This window comes from Heloderma suspectum, chromosome 2, assembly GCF_057233095.1.
Source record: "Heloderma suspectum isolate Gila_16-S chromosome 2, 16-S_ref, whole genome shotgun sequence".
In the NCBI taxonomy this organism is placed as follows: domain Eukaryota; kingdom Metazoa; phylum Chordata; class Lepidosauria; order Squamata; family Helodermatidae; genus Heloderma; species Heloderma suspectum.
The window spans coordinates 206756749-206769588 of NC_139459.1; the positions used below are offsets into that span (position 1 = coordinate 206756749).

At 44.0% G+C, this 12840-nt stretch overlaps 1 protein-coding gene across 3 annotated transcripts in view; it reads left to right on the forward strand.

The window, feature by feature from the left end:
• The window catches only part of MAP2K6 (mitogen-activated protein kinase kinase 6), a 157618-nt gene extending 145773 nt beyond the window's left edge, over nt 1–11845 (forward strand). For all 3 annotated transcript variants that reach the window (XM_084837540.1, XM_084837541.1, XM_084837545.1), the window contains one exon: nt 10931–11845. In XM_084837540.1, coding sequence (XP_084693666.1) covers nt 10931–11047 — 117 coding nt within the window. In that variant the 3' untranslated portion in view covers nt 11048–11845. The remainder of the gene's footprint in view (nt 1–10930) is intronic.
• The last annotated feature ends 995 nt before the right edge of the window (nt 11846–12840 follow it).

The window sequence follows — 12840 nt, forward strand, 5'->3', positions numbered from 1 at the left end:
CTATTAATGTAATACAGACCAGTCTGGAAAGTTTCATTCTATTGCAATGCAACAAGGCTGTCTGGGCCTCTGCATGGCTATGCTGAGGGCTGTGCACACCCGGCCATTTCAGCAGTGGGGCTAATGAGAGCAGGCCGTCAAGTTTGGAGGTAGTCATCTTACCACGAGAGGGTTAATTCATGCTGTTGGTTTAATACAGGGGAGGGCAAGTTGTGGCCCTCCAGATGTTGTTGGACTGCAATTCCCATCAGCCCTACCCAGCATAGCCAGTGGTGAGAGATGATGGGACTTGCAATCCAGCAACATCTGGAGGGCTACAAGTTGCCCATCCTTGGTTTAATAGCTTGTTGTGAGCCACCCTGGAGACCCTTGTGGCTGGAAAGACAGCCTGTAAATGTTTCGGCGCGACCAAGGCTAATAGATAATAGTTTTCCTGCAACTCCAGTTACTCCACTCAGCCAACTATTTTCACAGTTATTATTATGGTGCTGAATGGACAGCTCCAGATAACCTGTGTACCTCTTTTCTCCCCCAAGTCTCACCATCACCACAGCCACACATACCGCCAACTATTTTTGAGTATCTGTCACTTTAAGTGATCAGAACTGCATGTATTCTTATTCTTGAATATGAAACAACCATTTCACTTCATTTTGCCATTGCACATCTATGGGAGCAATGGTCCTAAAATACGCTAGCCCTAGTGTATTGGGTCACCCTAGGTTACCTACCCTAGGTTTTCTGCTGGAACGTTTGCTATATTAGAACTAGCCTCTAAGCACATAGGTTAATGTTTGTGCTGTAAACTGTACTGAATGTCTGCCCTGACTGCCTGTCACACCAGAAGGCATGAATGCCATATGTTTATTGCGCGGTAGCAGCATTTTCTCAAATTTACAACCAAGTCCTATGAGTGCCTGAAAAGAGCCTTTGTTTCAAGTTAAGCAAGTGCAAACTAGATGGTGTTCCATAGTCTGACACCGGCTGTGCAGGCTGTATACCCGTAAACTCTGAGCCCATTCACTCCCATCCCGTGGCTAAGCTGTTGGGTTGTCATAGAATATTCATAAATAATTTAACTACTTGGATGGAGTAATAGTGGCTTGGAATGGGACATGGAGCTAAGGAGGCCCTGAGGCAACAGTATGGGTGAGAGTGGTTGAATTTCATGTTGCTTTGAACTAACCAGATTTAGTACACATCTATCTATCCTCTGCATTATAGCTCAAGTTATTGGCACTGGTTTGAATAGAGCATAAGCATAGTTCTGGCAACGTGGGCTAGATGAAACAACTCTCAGGTGGATCCACAGTTGGCTACAGAATCGGACTCAAAGAGTGCTTCTCAATGGGATCTTCTCAAACTGGGGAGAGGTAACGAGCAGGGCTTAGTCCTGAGCCCATTGCTCTTCAACATTTTTATTAATGACTTGGAGGAGGAGGTGCAGGGAATGCTGATCACATTTTCAGATGACACAAAATTGGGTGGGATAGCTAATACTTTGGAAGACAAAAACACAATTGAAAGTGATCTTGATAGGCTGGAGCACTGGGCAGAAGACAACAGAAGGAAATTTAACGGAGAAATGCCAAGCTCTGCAACTAGGAAAAAAAAAGCACAATGCACAGTTACAAGATGGGGGATACTTGGCTCAACAACACTACAAGCGAGAAGGATCTTGGAATTGTTGTCGATCACAAGCTGAATATGAGCCAACAATGTGATGTGGCTGCAAAAAAGGCAACTGCTATTTTGGGCTGCATTAATAGAAGTATAGCTTCCAAATCCCGGGCAGTACTAGTTCCCCTCTACTCAGCACTGGTTAGGCCTCATCTGGAGTACTCTGTCCAGTTCTGGGCACCGGACTTTAAGAAGGATGCAGACAGGCTGGAAAAGGTTCAGAGGAGGGCAACAGGGATGATCAGGGGACTGGAAACAAAGCGCTATGAAGAGAGACTGAAAGAACTGGGCATGTTTAGCCTTGAGAAGAGAAGACTGAGGGGAGATATGATAGCGCTCTTCAAGGACTTAAAAGGTTGTCCCAGAGAGGAAGGTCAGGATCTCTTCTCGATCATCCCAGAGTGCAGGACAGGGAATAATGGGCTCAAGTTGCAGGAAGCCAGCTTCCGGCTGAACATCAGGAGAAACGTCCTGACTGTTAGAGCAGTACAACAGTGGAGCCAATGACCTGGGGAGGTGGTGGGCTCTCCCACACTGGAGGCGTTCAAGACGAGGCTGGACAGCCATCTGTCGGGGATGGTCTGACTCGGATTCCTGCATTGATCAGGGGGTTGGACTTGATGGCCTTGTAGGCCCCTTCCAACCCTACTATTCTATGATTCTATGAGTTCAGAAATAGACATGAGTGGTCCAGAATGTTTAAGAGATGGATGTCCATGAAGCTTTCCCAAGTGCTACCAAAGGCAACCGAAAAGAAGGAACCAGGTATCCAGGTCATTTCCAAAACAAACCACATGGAGGCAGCAAATCACACATTTCCACATTTACAGAGAGAGGTAACTAGGGAAGACAGATTATTTTAAAGCCTGATACAAGCAGAATTTTATTAGCAGAGAAAAGTAAAATCTCTTGGAACGGGCTGGATATTGGCTCCAAGTCAAACACTTGTCCTGCTGTTAAAGATGGGGGAGGTCTGGAAAACTCTGACCTGCTGGGGAGGCAGACATATCCTTTGAATATTCCCCCAGGTATTCTGGTAACAGGAACCATCCTGCAATTGGGAAAAAAGTGTGTGTGTGTGGGGGGGGGGAAGGTGGGGGGATAGGACACCTGTGAATTTTTTTTTTTTTTTGCTAGACAATTATGGAGCTGCAATTACACTGTGCTCCATTTTTCACATTGAAATGCACACACCACAAAAACATAGGAGATCATATAAAACAGTGGAAGAGGAGAGGACGCCAAATGTTCATGGCTGCACCATCCCAACCCAATCTTTCATCCTATCCTATACTGTCTACTGGAGCAGCTGATTTGCATTCCAGGAACCTGTGAAAATTTGTATTTTAAAATGTATTGATCACTTTTCTGTATATTCAAGGCAATGTATAGCAGAGTAAAAGTTTTGAATCCCGTGTAAAAACTAGGAGGAAAAAAAAAGTACAAAAGGAGATAGTTGCAGCGGAGATTCCAGTATTCACATACCCCGTACTATATTAAGAATGCTCAAGTCATGTGCCTACAATGAACTTTTTTCACTGTTCCAGCCATTATTGTGTTTAACTTGGATCAACGAGGCATAGACTCCTGTCCTGGGTCTGGCCATAGATTCACTGTGTGTCCTGGGATGAGATGCTATTCCTTGATATCACTTACCATGTCAGTTGGGCTTTGGACCAGAATATGGGACTGAGACTGCTTTGGTCACCTTGGTGGATGACCTATGCTGGTAACTGGATGGGAGTGGGGCTCTTCCATTTCTTCCGAGCCTATTGGTGACGTTCAATAATATTAACAATGGGATCCTACTGAACTGCCTGGCAGGGGCTGGGTGGGTTGGAGATACTGTATTGCAGTGGTTCTGCTCCTCCCAGGATGAACGGACTCAGACACTGTTGGGAGATGTCTGCTCCACCCCATAGCCATTGGCCTGTGTGGTGCTGCAAAGTTCCATCTTATCCCTATGCTTTTCATCATCTACATGAAACCATGAGGGGAAGTCATTCAGAGGTTTGGGCTGAAGTGCCATTAGTATGCAGATGAGACTCAGGCCTACCTCTTATGTTCATCTAATGATCCTGGGGAGACTGTTGAATGCCTGAAAAGGAGCTTGGAGGTGGTTTTGGGATGGATGAGGGTAAGCAAACTGAGGCTAAATCCAAACAAGACAGAGGTACTGTTGGTAGAGAAACAGACCAATCTGGATAAAGCAATAAATCTGGACTTAAATGGGGTTGCACTCTCCCTGAAGGACAAAGTGCACAGTTTGGGAGTGCTCCTGGGCTTAGAGGGACCTGGGGAAGCTCAGGTGGCAACAGTGATGAAGAGTACTTTTTACCAACTTAGGCTGGTATGCCAGCTACCATCCCTATCTGGAGAGGAAGGCTCTTGCCTTGGTTATTCATGCTCTGGTGAAGTATTGTAATGTCCTTTATGTGGGGCTGCCTTTGAAGATAGTTCAGAAACTTCAGCTGGTGCAGAATATAGCCACCTGGAGATCAGCAGGGGCTGGACAGTCTCCTTGTGTGAAACCAGCACTGCGCTATCTGCACTGGTTGCCAGTGCATTTCCAAGCCTAATTTAAAATGCTACTTTAAACCTTTAAAGCCTTAAATGGTTTGGCCCAAGTTACATGAAGGACTGCCTTCTCCTGTCCCCACCTGCTTGCACTCTGAGATCATTAGCCTTTATCACCTGCCTGTCCCCAAGGGCTGGTGACTACAAGGGAAGATGGCCTTTTCACTGGTGGCCCTGCACCTCTGCAATTGGATTCCATCAAAGGTTCATCATGCCTCTTCTTTGCAGGTCTTCAGGCAGGCTCTGAAGACCGACATGTTTTCTCTGTCTGGCCTTTTCATAATCTATGGGCTGCAGGTTTCATTGGTGGTATTTGTTTTGCATTGCTTTTTACTGTTTTATCTTGTATGCTATAAAAAGAGGATGAAGCAAATTATCTAGATTAATTTCAGTCTGGGTTTAGGCCAGGTTTTGGGACAGAAACCACTCACTGGTCCTAATCACTACTAGTCCTGATCGACCAGTTCATACAATGTCTCTTTCAGTGGCTATAACAGACAGCTTAGATACTTTCCTGAGATCTACTAATGTCTATACATATAGCAAAAGTAAGACACATTGGTTGCAATCCAGATGGCTATATATTACCTCCAGTGTCAGAGGCATATGCCTTTTCTTGCTTACACACATGCACACTAAATATAAAGAGAGGGGACCATATATGTGCTATGCACAATGGAATATGCTGAGTAGTTTTTCCATTGTCCAGGATAATTCAAGCTGGCATGACGGAATTTGTTAAGCAAATGCAGGCAATCGGCTCAAAGCAAACACGCAAGGCCTTTAGGTGGCAAATCGACAAAGTTCAGGCTGGCAAAACAAAGCCGATATAGTGAGTTCTTGCGCTTTGACTTATTAGAAGCGACATAACTTAAAACACTGTCTGGAAAAAGGCTTGTAACTGATACCAACCTCACTGCATTGGGATTATCTTCAAGAGATCTTGAAAACTAAATAATTTTTTTATATATATAAAGAGTCTTTCCAGCAAGAAAACAGCATGAGCTTGTGCAACTTGGTATCCCCAGAGGAAGGATTAAAGCTTAAAACATGGGAAAGGAGAAGTCCAGCCGGAATAACAGGCTGCAGTCATCAGCTCAGATTGCTAGTGCTGGGAAAATGTTTGGAGCAGGTTTCAAAGAGGGATGCCATAGACAGTAAAAGAGCTGCCAGATCCCTGAGACCTAGTAGAGCAGCTACAGACGTGCGGGAGGCAGCTGTCAAACTGTAGTGAACTCTTCATCCTTCCAGGTGATGGCTAGATGTTACCACACCACACAGCAGATTCCCCTGTCCAGTGCTTCAGCATGATGCACTCCTGAAGGTGGGATTTTCAGCAGATTGCTAGACTTCCATCAGAGATACTTGGGTTTCAAATGTCAGGCCATCCATGGTCTCTTTGAATGTCCATGAGCAAGTCTGCCTCTCAGCCTCAGTTTCCCATCAGGAAAATGGGAATCATTCTGACTTCAAGGTTGTTTTAAGGATGAGAAGGTATTGATCATAAAGGACTTTGCATACTAGAAAAGTACTGGACACCCATGATAAATCCCTAGGAAATTTGTGGAAGTGACATGCACTCACATCGGATTAGGAGTGTCATTCCGTGCGCTGTGGATACAGTTAGTGAGCAAGAGGCGGTCTGTGGCAAACCGGTTTTGTGGGATAGGTTCCAGCTTCTTCCTTCTGATGGACAAGGTGCTTTCATCTGTAAGGCCGACCACCTGCTTACTTGATCCTTGCCCATCTTGGCTCATTATGAGCTGCAGAGAGAGATTGGGTGAGGGGATCAGGGCGGTGGTGAATGCCTTCCTTGAGGAGGGAGTGATGCCATCAGCCCTCAAGGAGGCAGTGATAAGACTGCTCTTAAAGAAGCCCTCCTTGGATCCCAAAGTCTTGAACAACTTTCGCCCAGTCTCAAATCTGCCATTTGGGGGCAAGATAATTGAGGGGTGGTGGCGATGCAGTTGAAGGCACACTTGGAAGAAGCCAATTATCTAGATCCATTTCAATCAGGCTTCAGGCCTGGGTATGGGACAGAAATGGCCTTGGTCGCTTTGGTGGATGATATGAGGAGGGCTTTGGATAGGGGTGAATGCTCCTTCCTTGTTATCCTCGACCTCTCCGTGGCTTTTGATACTGTTGATCACAGTATCGTCCTGGACCGCCTGGAGGGTTTGGGCATTGGAGACACCATATTACGGTGGTTCTGGTCCTTCCTGTCCAGCAGGTTCCAGAGGGTAGCACTGGGAGAGAAGGTTTTGGACCCATGGCTGCTCACTTGTGTCATGCCACAGCATTCCATCCTCTTCCCGATGCTATTTAACATCTATGTGAAGCCGCTGGGGGTATGATCAGGAGGTCTGGGGTGCGGTGTCATCAATATGCAGATGACATGCAGCTCTACTACTTGTTCAAATCTTCACCAAGGTTGGCTATAGAATCCCTGTCCAAATGTCTGGAGACGGTGAGTGGCTGGATGGGGAGGAATAAGCTGAAGCTGAACCCCGATAAGACTGAGGTACTTTTGGTGGGAGACAAGAGGAGGTTGGGGGATGTTGACTTGGTGTTGAATGGGGTATGGCTACCCTTGAAAGACCAGGTCTGCAGCCTGGGGGTCATTTTAGACTCCCAGCTGTCCATGGAGGCTCAGGTGTCAGCTGTGAGCTGGACAGCGCTGTACCAACTCCATCTGATACGGCGGCTGCGCCCCTTCCTTCCTGACCATCTGCTCCCATCGGTAGTACATGCCCTGGTCTCCTCTCGTTTAGACAACTGTAATCCACTCTATGTGGGGTTACCCTTGAAGATGTGTCAGAAGCTGCAGCTGGTACAGAACGTGGCGGCTCGCCTGATTACAGGCAGCCGCCGGCGAGATCACATCACCGTAGTGCTGAAGGAGTTTCACTGGTTACCAGTTGTTTTCCGGGCCAAATTCAAGGTGTTGGTTTTGACCTTTAAAACCCTATATGGTTCCAGCCCAGCCTATCTTAAGGAGCGCCTCCAGCAACACCAGACAGGCCACTTCACAAAATCAGCCTCGGATGGCCTTCTCTCTGTCCCATCAACTAGGACAGCTAGACTGGTGAGGATGAGGGAGCGGGCCTTCTCTGTGGTGGCCCCCACTTTGTGGAACTCCCTCTCTAGGGAACTCCGCCATGCCCCCTCTTTAATGAGCTTCTGCCACGCATTAAAAACGTGGTTGTTCAGGCAGGCATTTGGGGTGGGTTAGGGTATTTTTAGAAATATAATGTTTTTAATGTAAAATGTTATTGTTTTAAACTGTTTCTATTATTGTACATCGCCCAGAGTGGCTGGGTGACCAGGCAGATAGGCGATTAACTAACTAACTAACTAACTGACTAACATCCTTATGAATCAGAAGTCATACTTCACACAAATTGTTTTTCATTCTTACAAGAGGAAGGTGGTTTAATTTAAAGAGGAGGATGCAGTCAGACTCCATGATGGTTTCCTGACAGGTAATAGCCTGTTTTGTACCTGAGCAATCTTTGCATAGCTTCTCTAATTGTCAGGTTTTTGAAGATGGCTAAATATCCCAAAATGGAAGCTTGCAGTAATCTCTTATTATAGTATCATCAATGCACATGATGCTTGGCATAGTAATGTAAGGGGAGGGGGAGACAGGTTCCTACTCTGTGGTGTTTGCAATCTACATTTCAGCAGTGAGGGAGACAAACCAGGGATGACATCCATGACAGCTTTTAAAATGTGACTGTCAGGATCATGAAAGGTGTGTTTTTCTTCTAACCCATATTTGGATAAATGGACAAAATCTACCATTTAATCCATTTTTGTTGGTACAAAATTCCATCCTGTCTTTCTTTCAGTTTTTGTTTTCACCCCTGATAAATCTGGTAGGTTGAATGGGGATAGCATGTCAACTTAAGAAGATGGAATCATACTGGGGGGTGAAAGGTCATTTAAAAATGTGACCATGAAATAACCATGGGAAATATTATGCTCGTACCCCATTCAAGTGGCATGCAATTACAATGGCTTCCCAGGACTTGGGCCTAAAAATATATGCTCCATGACAGGGGCAGATGGTATGGCTAAATTTAGAACCTCACCAGGCTTCTGTCAATAGACCTTTGACCTACACTTATTTAAAAGAACCTGGTAGCATATTATATAGTAAGGTCTAAGGAAAATTGCTGCCCTTTCTGGCAGCTCCCATAGCTTTAGGCTGCATGCAGAGGAATATTGGCCATTCATCTGGGAACCTTTATTGTTGTGGTTTTTGAACAGAGGCTCTTTTTTAAAATAAGCATTATATTTTAGTCATATTGGTAGAAAGACAACTTTAATATTAACATATCAAAGGGTGTTTTTAACTGCTTAAGGACCAGTTCATGTAACATTGTTCCTGGCCACTTTCTTCTAGGATTGCAGCAACAATAACCATAATAATGGTAATTTATTTGATTTGTACCCTGCCTTTCTATAAAAAAAATGGCGCTCAAGCTGGCTAAATGTCACCTAAAGTGAGGTTCACGGAAAGTTTGAAGCTTCCTCTTCATTCAGAACCATCTGAAGGACTTTGAAGGAACCCTGAAGGATTTTCAAACATCTGGTGAAATTTCCCAGGAATGATCTGGACAACCAACCGTACATGGTTGCTGGATTCTGCAGAAAGTGAAATAAAAAATTAATTTGGGGATTGCTCCTCCAAGGAATTTTGGGGAAAGCCAAAGGTGTTTTTATATGGCTCAAAAGTGATCAGGAAGGTTTCGTACATCCAGACTTCCTTCAACCTCACTACATTTTCCTGGCATTTTGCCCATGATAAAGGAATGAACTCTCCCCAAGTCCTGGGAGAGTTCACATAGAACTCTCACATGGTTGGCAGTATCACAATGAGTAAAATACAGGCAGAACATTATCAGGGCCATGTAACTAACGTGCACATTGAAGGCAAAATGGATATGCAAGGTGGGCCTTAAATATCCTGCTAAACTGTTTCATGAGCTGAAATACTGCATTGTAATACTGGTGCTGCTCTAATAATGGCAACAATTTATGTCCAATGAATAACTGGGATGAATGTCATGTTTGCTAAACTTGTTTGATACATTTCCTCAAATCAAAAGCTTCGTATAGACTTCCCAAAATACTGAGGGCAACTCCAATTAAAATCTTATTAAAGATGAGCAAATCTTAAGCAGACATTACAATGTCATTTTTTGTGCATGTGCAATAGGTCTGATTTGTATGCCATTACTGAAATTGGAATAATGATAAGTTGTTTAATTGCAAAGCCTTCTCAGTTATATATTCTGCAATTACAAGCTCAGTTTACTTGCAACAGGCACTCTGATTCCCTTATGGAACTCCCAAATTGTCATCCAGTGGATCAGGGCCTCTCTGGGACACTGTCCAGCCAGACAACTCCCCATGAGGAATGCTTGACTCTGGCCTAGTTTCAAGACTGGCCCATGGGGCATTTGACTTAAGTGCCTTTCCTGCTAAGGATAAAGAACAACAGCTTATGGAAGTTCTACAAGTGCCGCCCAGCCAAAGCCCAGTCAACATTTTGTCTAGTTTCAGTGCCTTGCAATATGACATTCTAGGCTGTTCACAAACATACAAATGCACATACTGAAATGCACTAAAACAGTGGGAGTTGGCTCCTGAGAAGTGACACAGTAGAGAAGGAACCAAGAGAAAGCAAAACTGCCAATATGAATAGGACTGAATCCTCTTATAGGGCATTTTCCATGTGGGAACTGTAAATTCTCTAAAATAGACTCATAAAATAACTGAGTTTGTAAATGCAGCTGCGCAAAGAAAATACAGTCTTCAAGAAGTTTCCAACATGTGGTACAACTTTGATAATTTATGCCACTGATAATATAAAAGGTAGATTAATAATATAAATTATTTATACATATTATAAATTATATCTTAGAATAAATTATAGATAGGAAAAACAATTAGAGATTTAAAGAAGAGATGTTCAGAACACCAGTGGAACTGCACTTTCAGTAACATAAAATACCCACTTGCAACATATGGCCTTAGATGGCTCTTAAGGTTCAACAGCCTAACACATGAAATGAAACCCTGAATCTTCAGCTTCTTATATACCTGTCTCGGGGCCAAATAGTAGACATGATGTGGGAGGTCAGATCTTCAGTGTTTTTTGTCCCTTTTAAAGCCACCATGGGGGGGATGGTGGTGTCTGATTCTGATTGGAGCAGTAGCGCTTGGGGAGAGGAGCAGTTCTACCCTTTCCGTCTGTGTCTTTTTCACAATTAAATTGCCCTCTTCAAGTTGCTGTTGGCTCCTCTGGGAGGGGGAAAGTGGATACAGTCACCATACAAGTACCTGAATTTTCATCCTCCCCCAGGAAGGCCCAGTGCTCAAGCTCCAATCAAAATCAGAGCCACAGTCTGCTTTAGGTTTGGGAGATGGAATGGTATGGAAGGGTCCCCCTTGTTACAACATTACCTTGAAAAAAATCATACAGTTTCTGATGTGAAATTCTGGGCAGTAGTAAGGATGGGCTGTGAAAATGGGGGGGGGGGAGTTTAAAAAAAGAAAAGAAAGTGAATTCTGGAGTTGGGTAATTTATCTCCCGGAGGGCTGAATGTGGAGTTACAATTTATTCCTTTTTTCTCCCTTTCCTGTTTGATTTGTTTTTGCATAGATAAGTTATAGGCAGATTTTCTCATTAAAGTCAATGGAGAAGATATCAGAGGCTTTGGAATATGAGACAAGGGGACACTCCGCATTGGGTCGGAGGCAAAGCTTGACAGCAGTTTGAGCCAAGGCTGAAAGAGGTTGAAACGCATCTGGGACAAGTTGGTGTGTATTAGTATAACCTACTGTATGATTATTTCAAATCAGGAATGTTAAATAAGCTTTCAGACTGTTGATTTTTCATTTTGGAACAATTGTTATATAATTAAATTTCTATAACTACTTTTTACACTTTGTATTACAGATTTGTTATTTTCTTTAATTTTATTAAAATTTATTTAATGGTAGCTCCATCCTAATCTTGGATTTAATAAGTTCTCTTAAACCTATTTTGTATTGATTTTGGTTTAAGATAAGGCCTTTATTAATATTTGTTCCCTGTCTGAGCCAATGAACTGGGTCCTGATAGTTTTTCTGTGCACATCTCTAGTATCCATTCTTCCCATGAAGGCATGCGCATGAAAGATGGCTAAAACCACAGGGGAGGTTTATTAAATTATAACTGTCTTAACCTTGAAAGATTTCTATTTATGTTTCTATGTACAGAATATAATCAATGTTTAGGAGGGAAAGGCAGGTAATTAATATGATTGTTAAATCTGAGATTACTTATGCTGACCAAAAGTGAAGAAAGGGAATAGCTATGGAAATGTAGGATATTTTAGTGATACTACTTTTGTTAGAAATCTGATACATTTTTTGGTAAATATTTTCTGTCTCCTAATTATATATTTGATTTTGGCATTTGAATCATTTTTAATGATTACTAGATTGTAAAGATAATCCTCAGATGAACAGTATCTTAGTTTGAAACATATTGAGATCTTATATTTTCTTTTAAAGATGCTGATATCTGCTTCTTGAAAATATGTTCTTGTTTTTGCCTAGCAACTGTCATTTGATGATTTCCCTACCTTCTGGATCCATCAAAATAGCTAGACTCAGCATCTGTCATATCTAAAATCAGAAGTGTCAGGCCCAAGACTGTTGAAAGTGTTGTGAACTGGAGCTCATCCTTCTTAACTCCAGGTGTTGATCCTGGCTCTGTTTGCTTAGGGAATGTAAGAAAAATGCTCTGTACATGTCCAGAGGCAGTTTGATCTATGCTGATTCATATGATCTAAGTGAAAGTTCTTAGAATCAGAATGTTTCAAGTAGGGATGTCAGAGAATTCTGCCACGGATCTCGGTGAGACCAAATGCCAGTGCATTCGGCCCCCCAAAATTTGTGGCGGAACGGCCTGCCACCCCCCGCCTCCCCGCGGATCCCCCCCGGGATGAGACTTACCTGGGGCGGAGGCTCCGGCGGTGGCTTCAGCGGCGGTGGTGGCTGTGGCGGCGGCGGCGGCTTTGGCGGCTGGTCTTCCAACTGGCTGCCACTGCCGCCATTTGCAGTCTTGTCACTTTGTTTTTGTTTTTGTTTTTTTTACAAGACGTGACAGGCTACATAAAGACTTATGTAGCCTATCACGTCTGGTTTTAAAAAAAACAAAACGCGCGTACGCAAATGGCGGCGGCTACGGCCACCGCCATTTGTGTTCCTTATTTTTGGCCGTCTTAGTCTACGTAAATATTTACGTAGACTAAGATGGCCAAAAATAAGGAACACAAATGGCGGCGGCCGTAGCCACCACCATTTGCGTACGCGTTTGTTTTTTTTTTAAGCCAGATGTGATAGGCTACGTAAGTCTTTACATAGCCTATCACGGCTGACTACAGGGACGCAAACGGTGGCGACTATGGCCGCCGCCATTTGCGTCCCTGCTAGCCAGCGGCCGGATGTCTGGCTGCTGGCAGAGCCGGCCGGTGGCTCCGCGGAATCCCCGCGGAGCCGAGCCGGCCGGCCAGGATTCCGGGG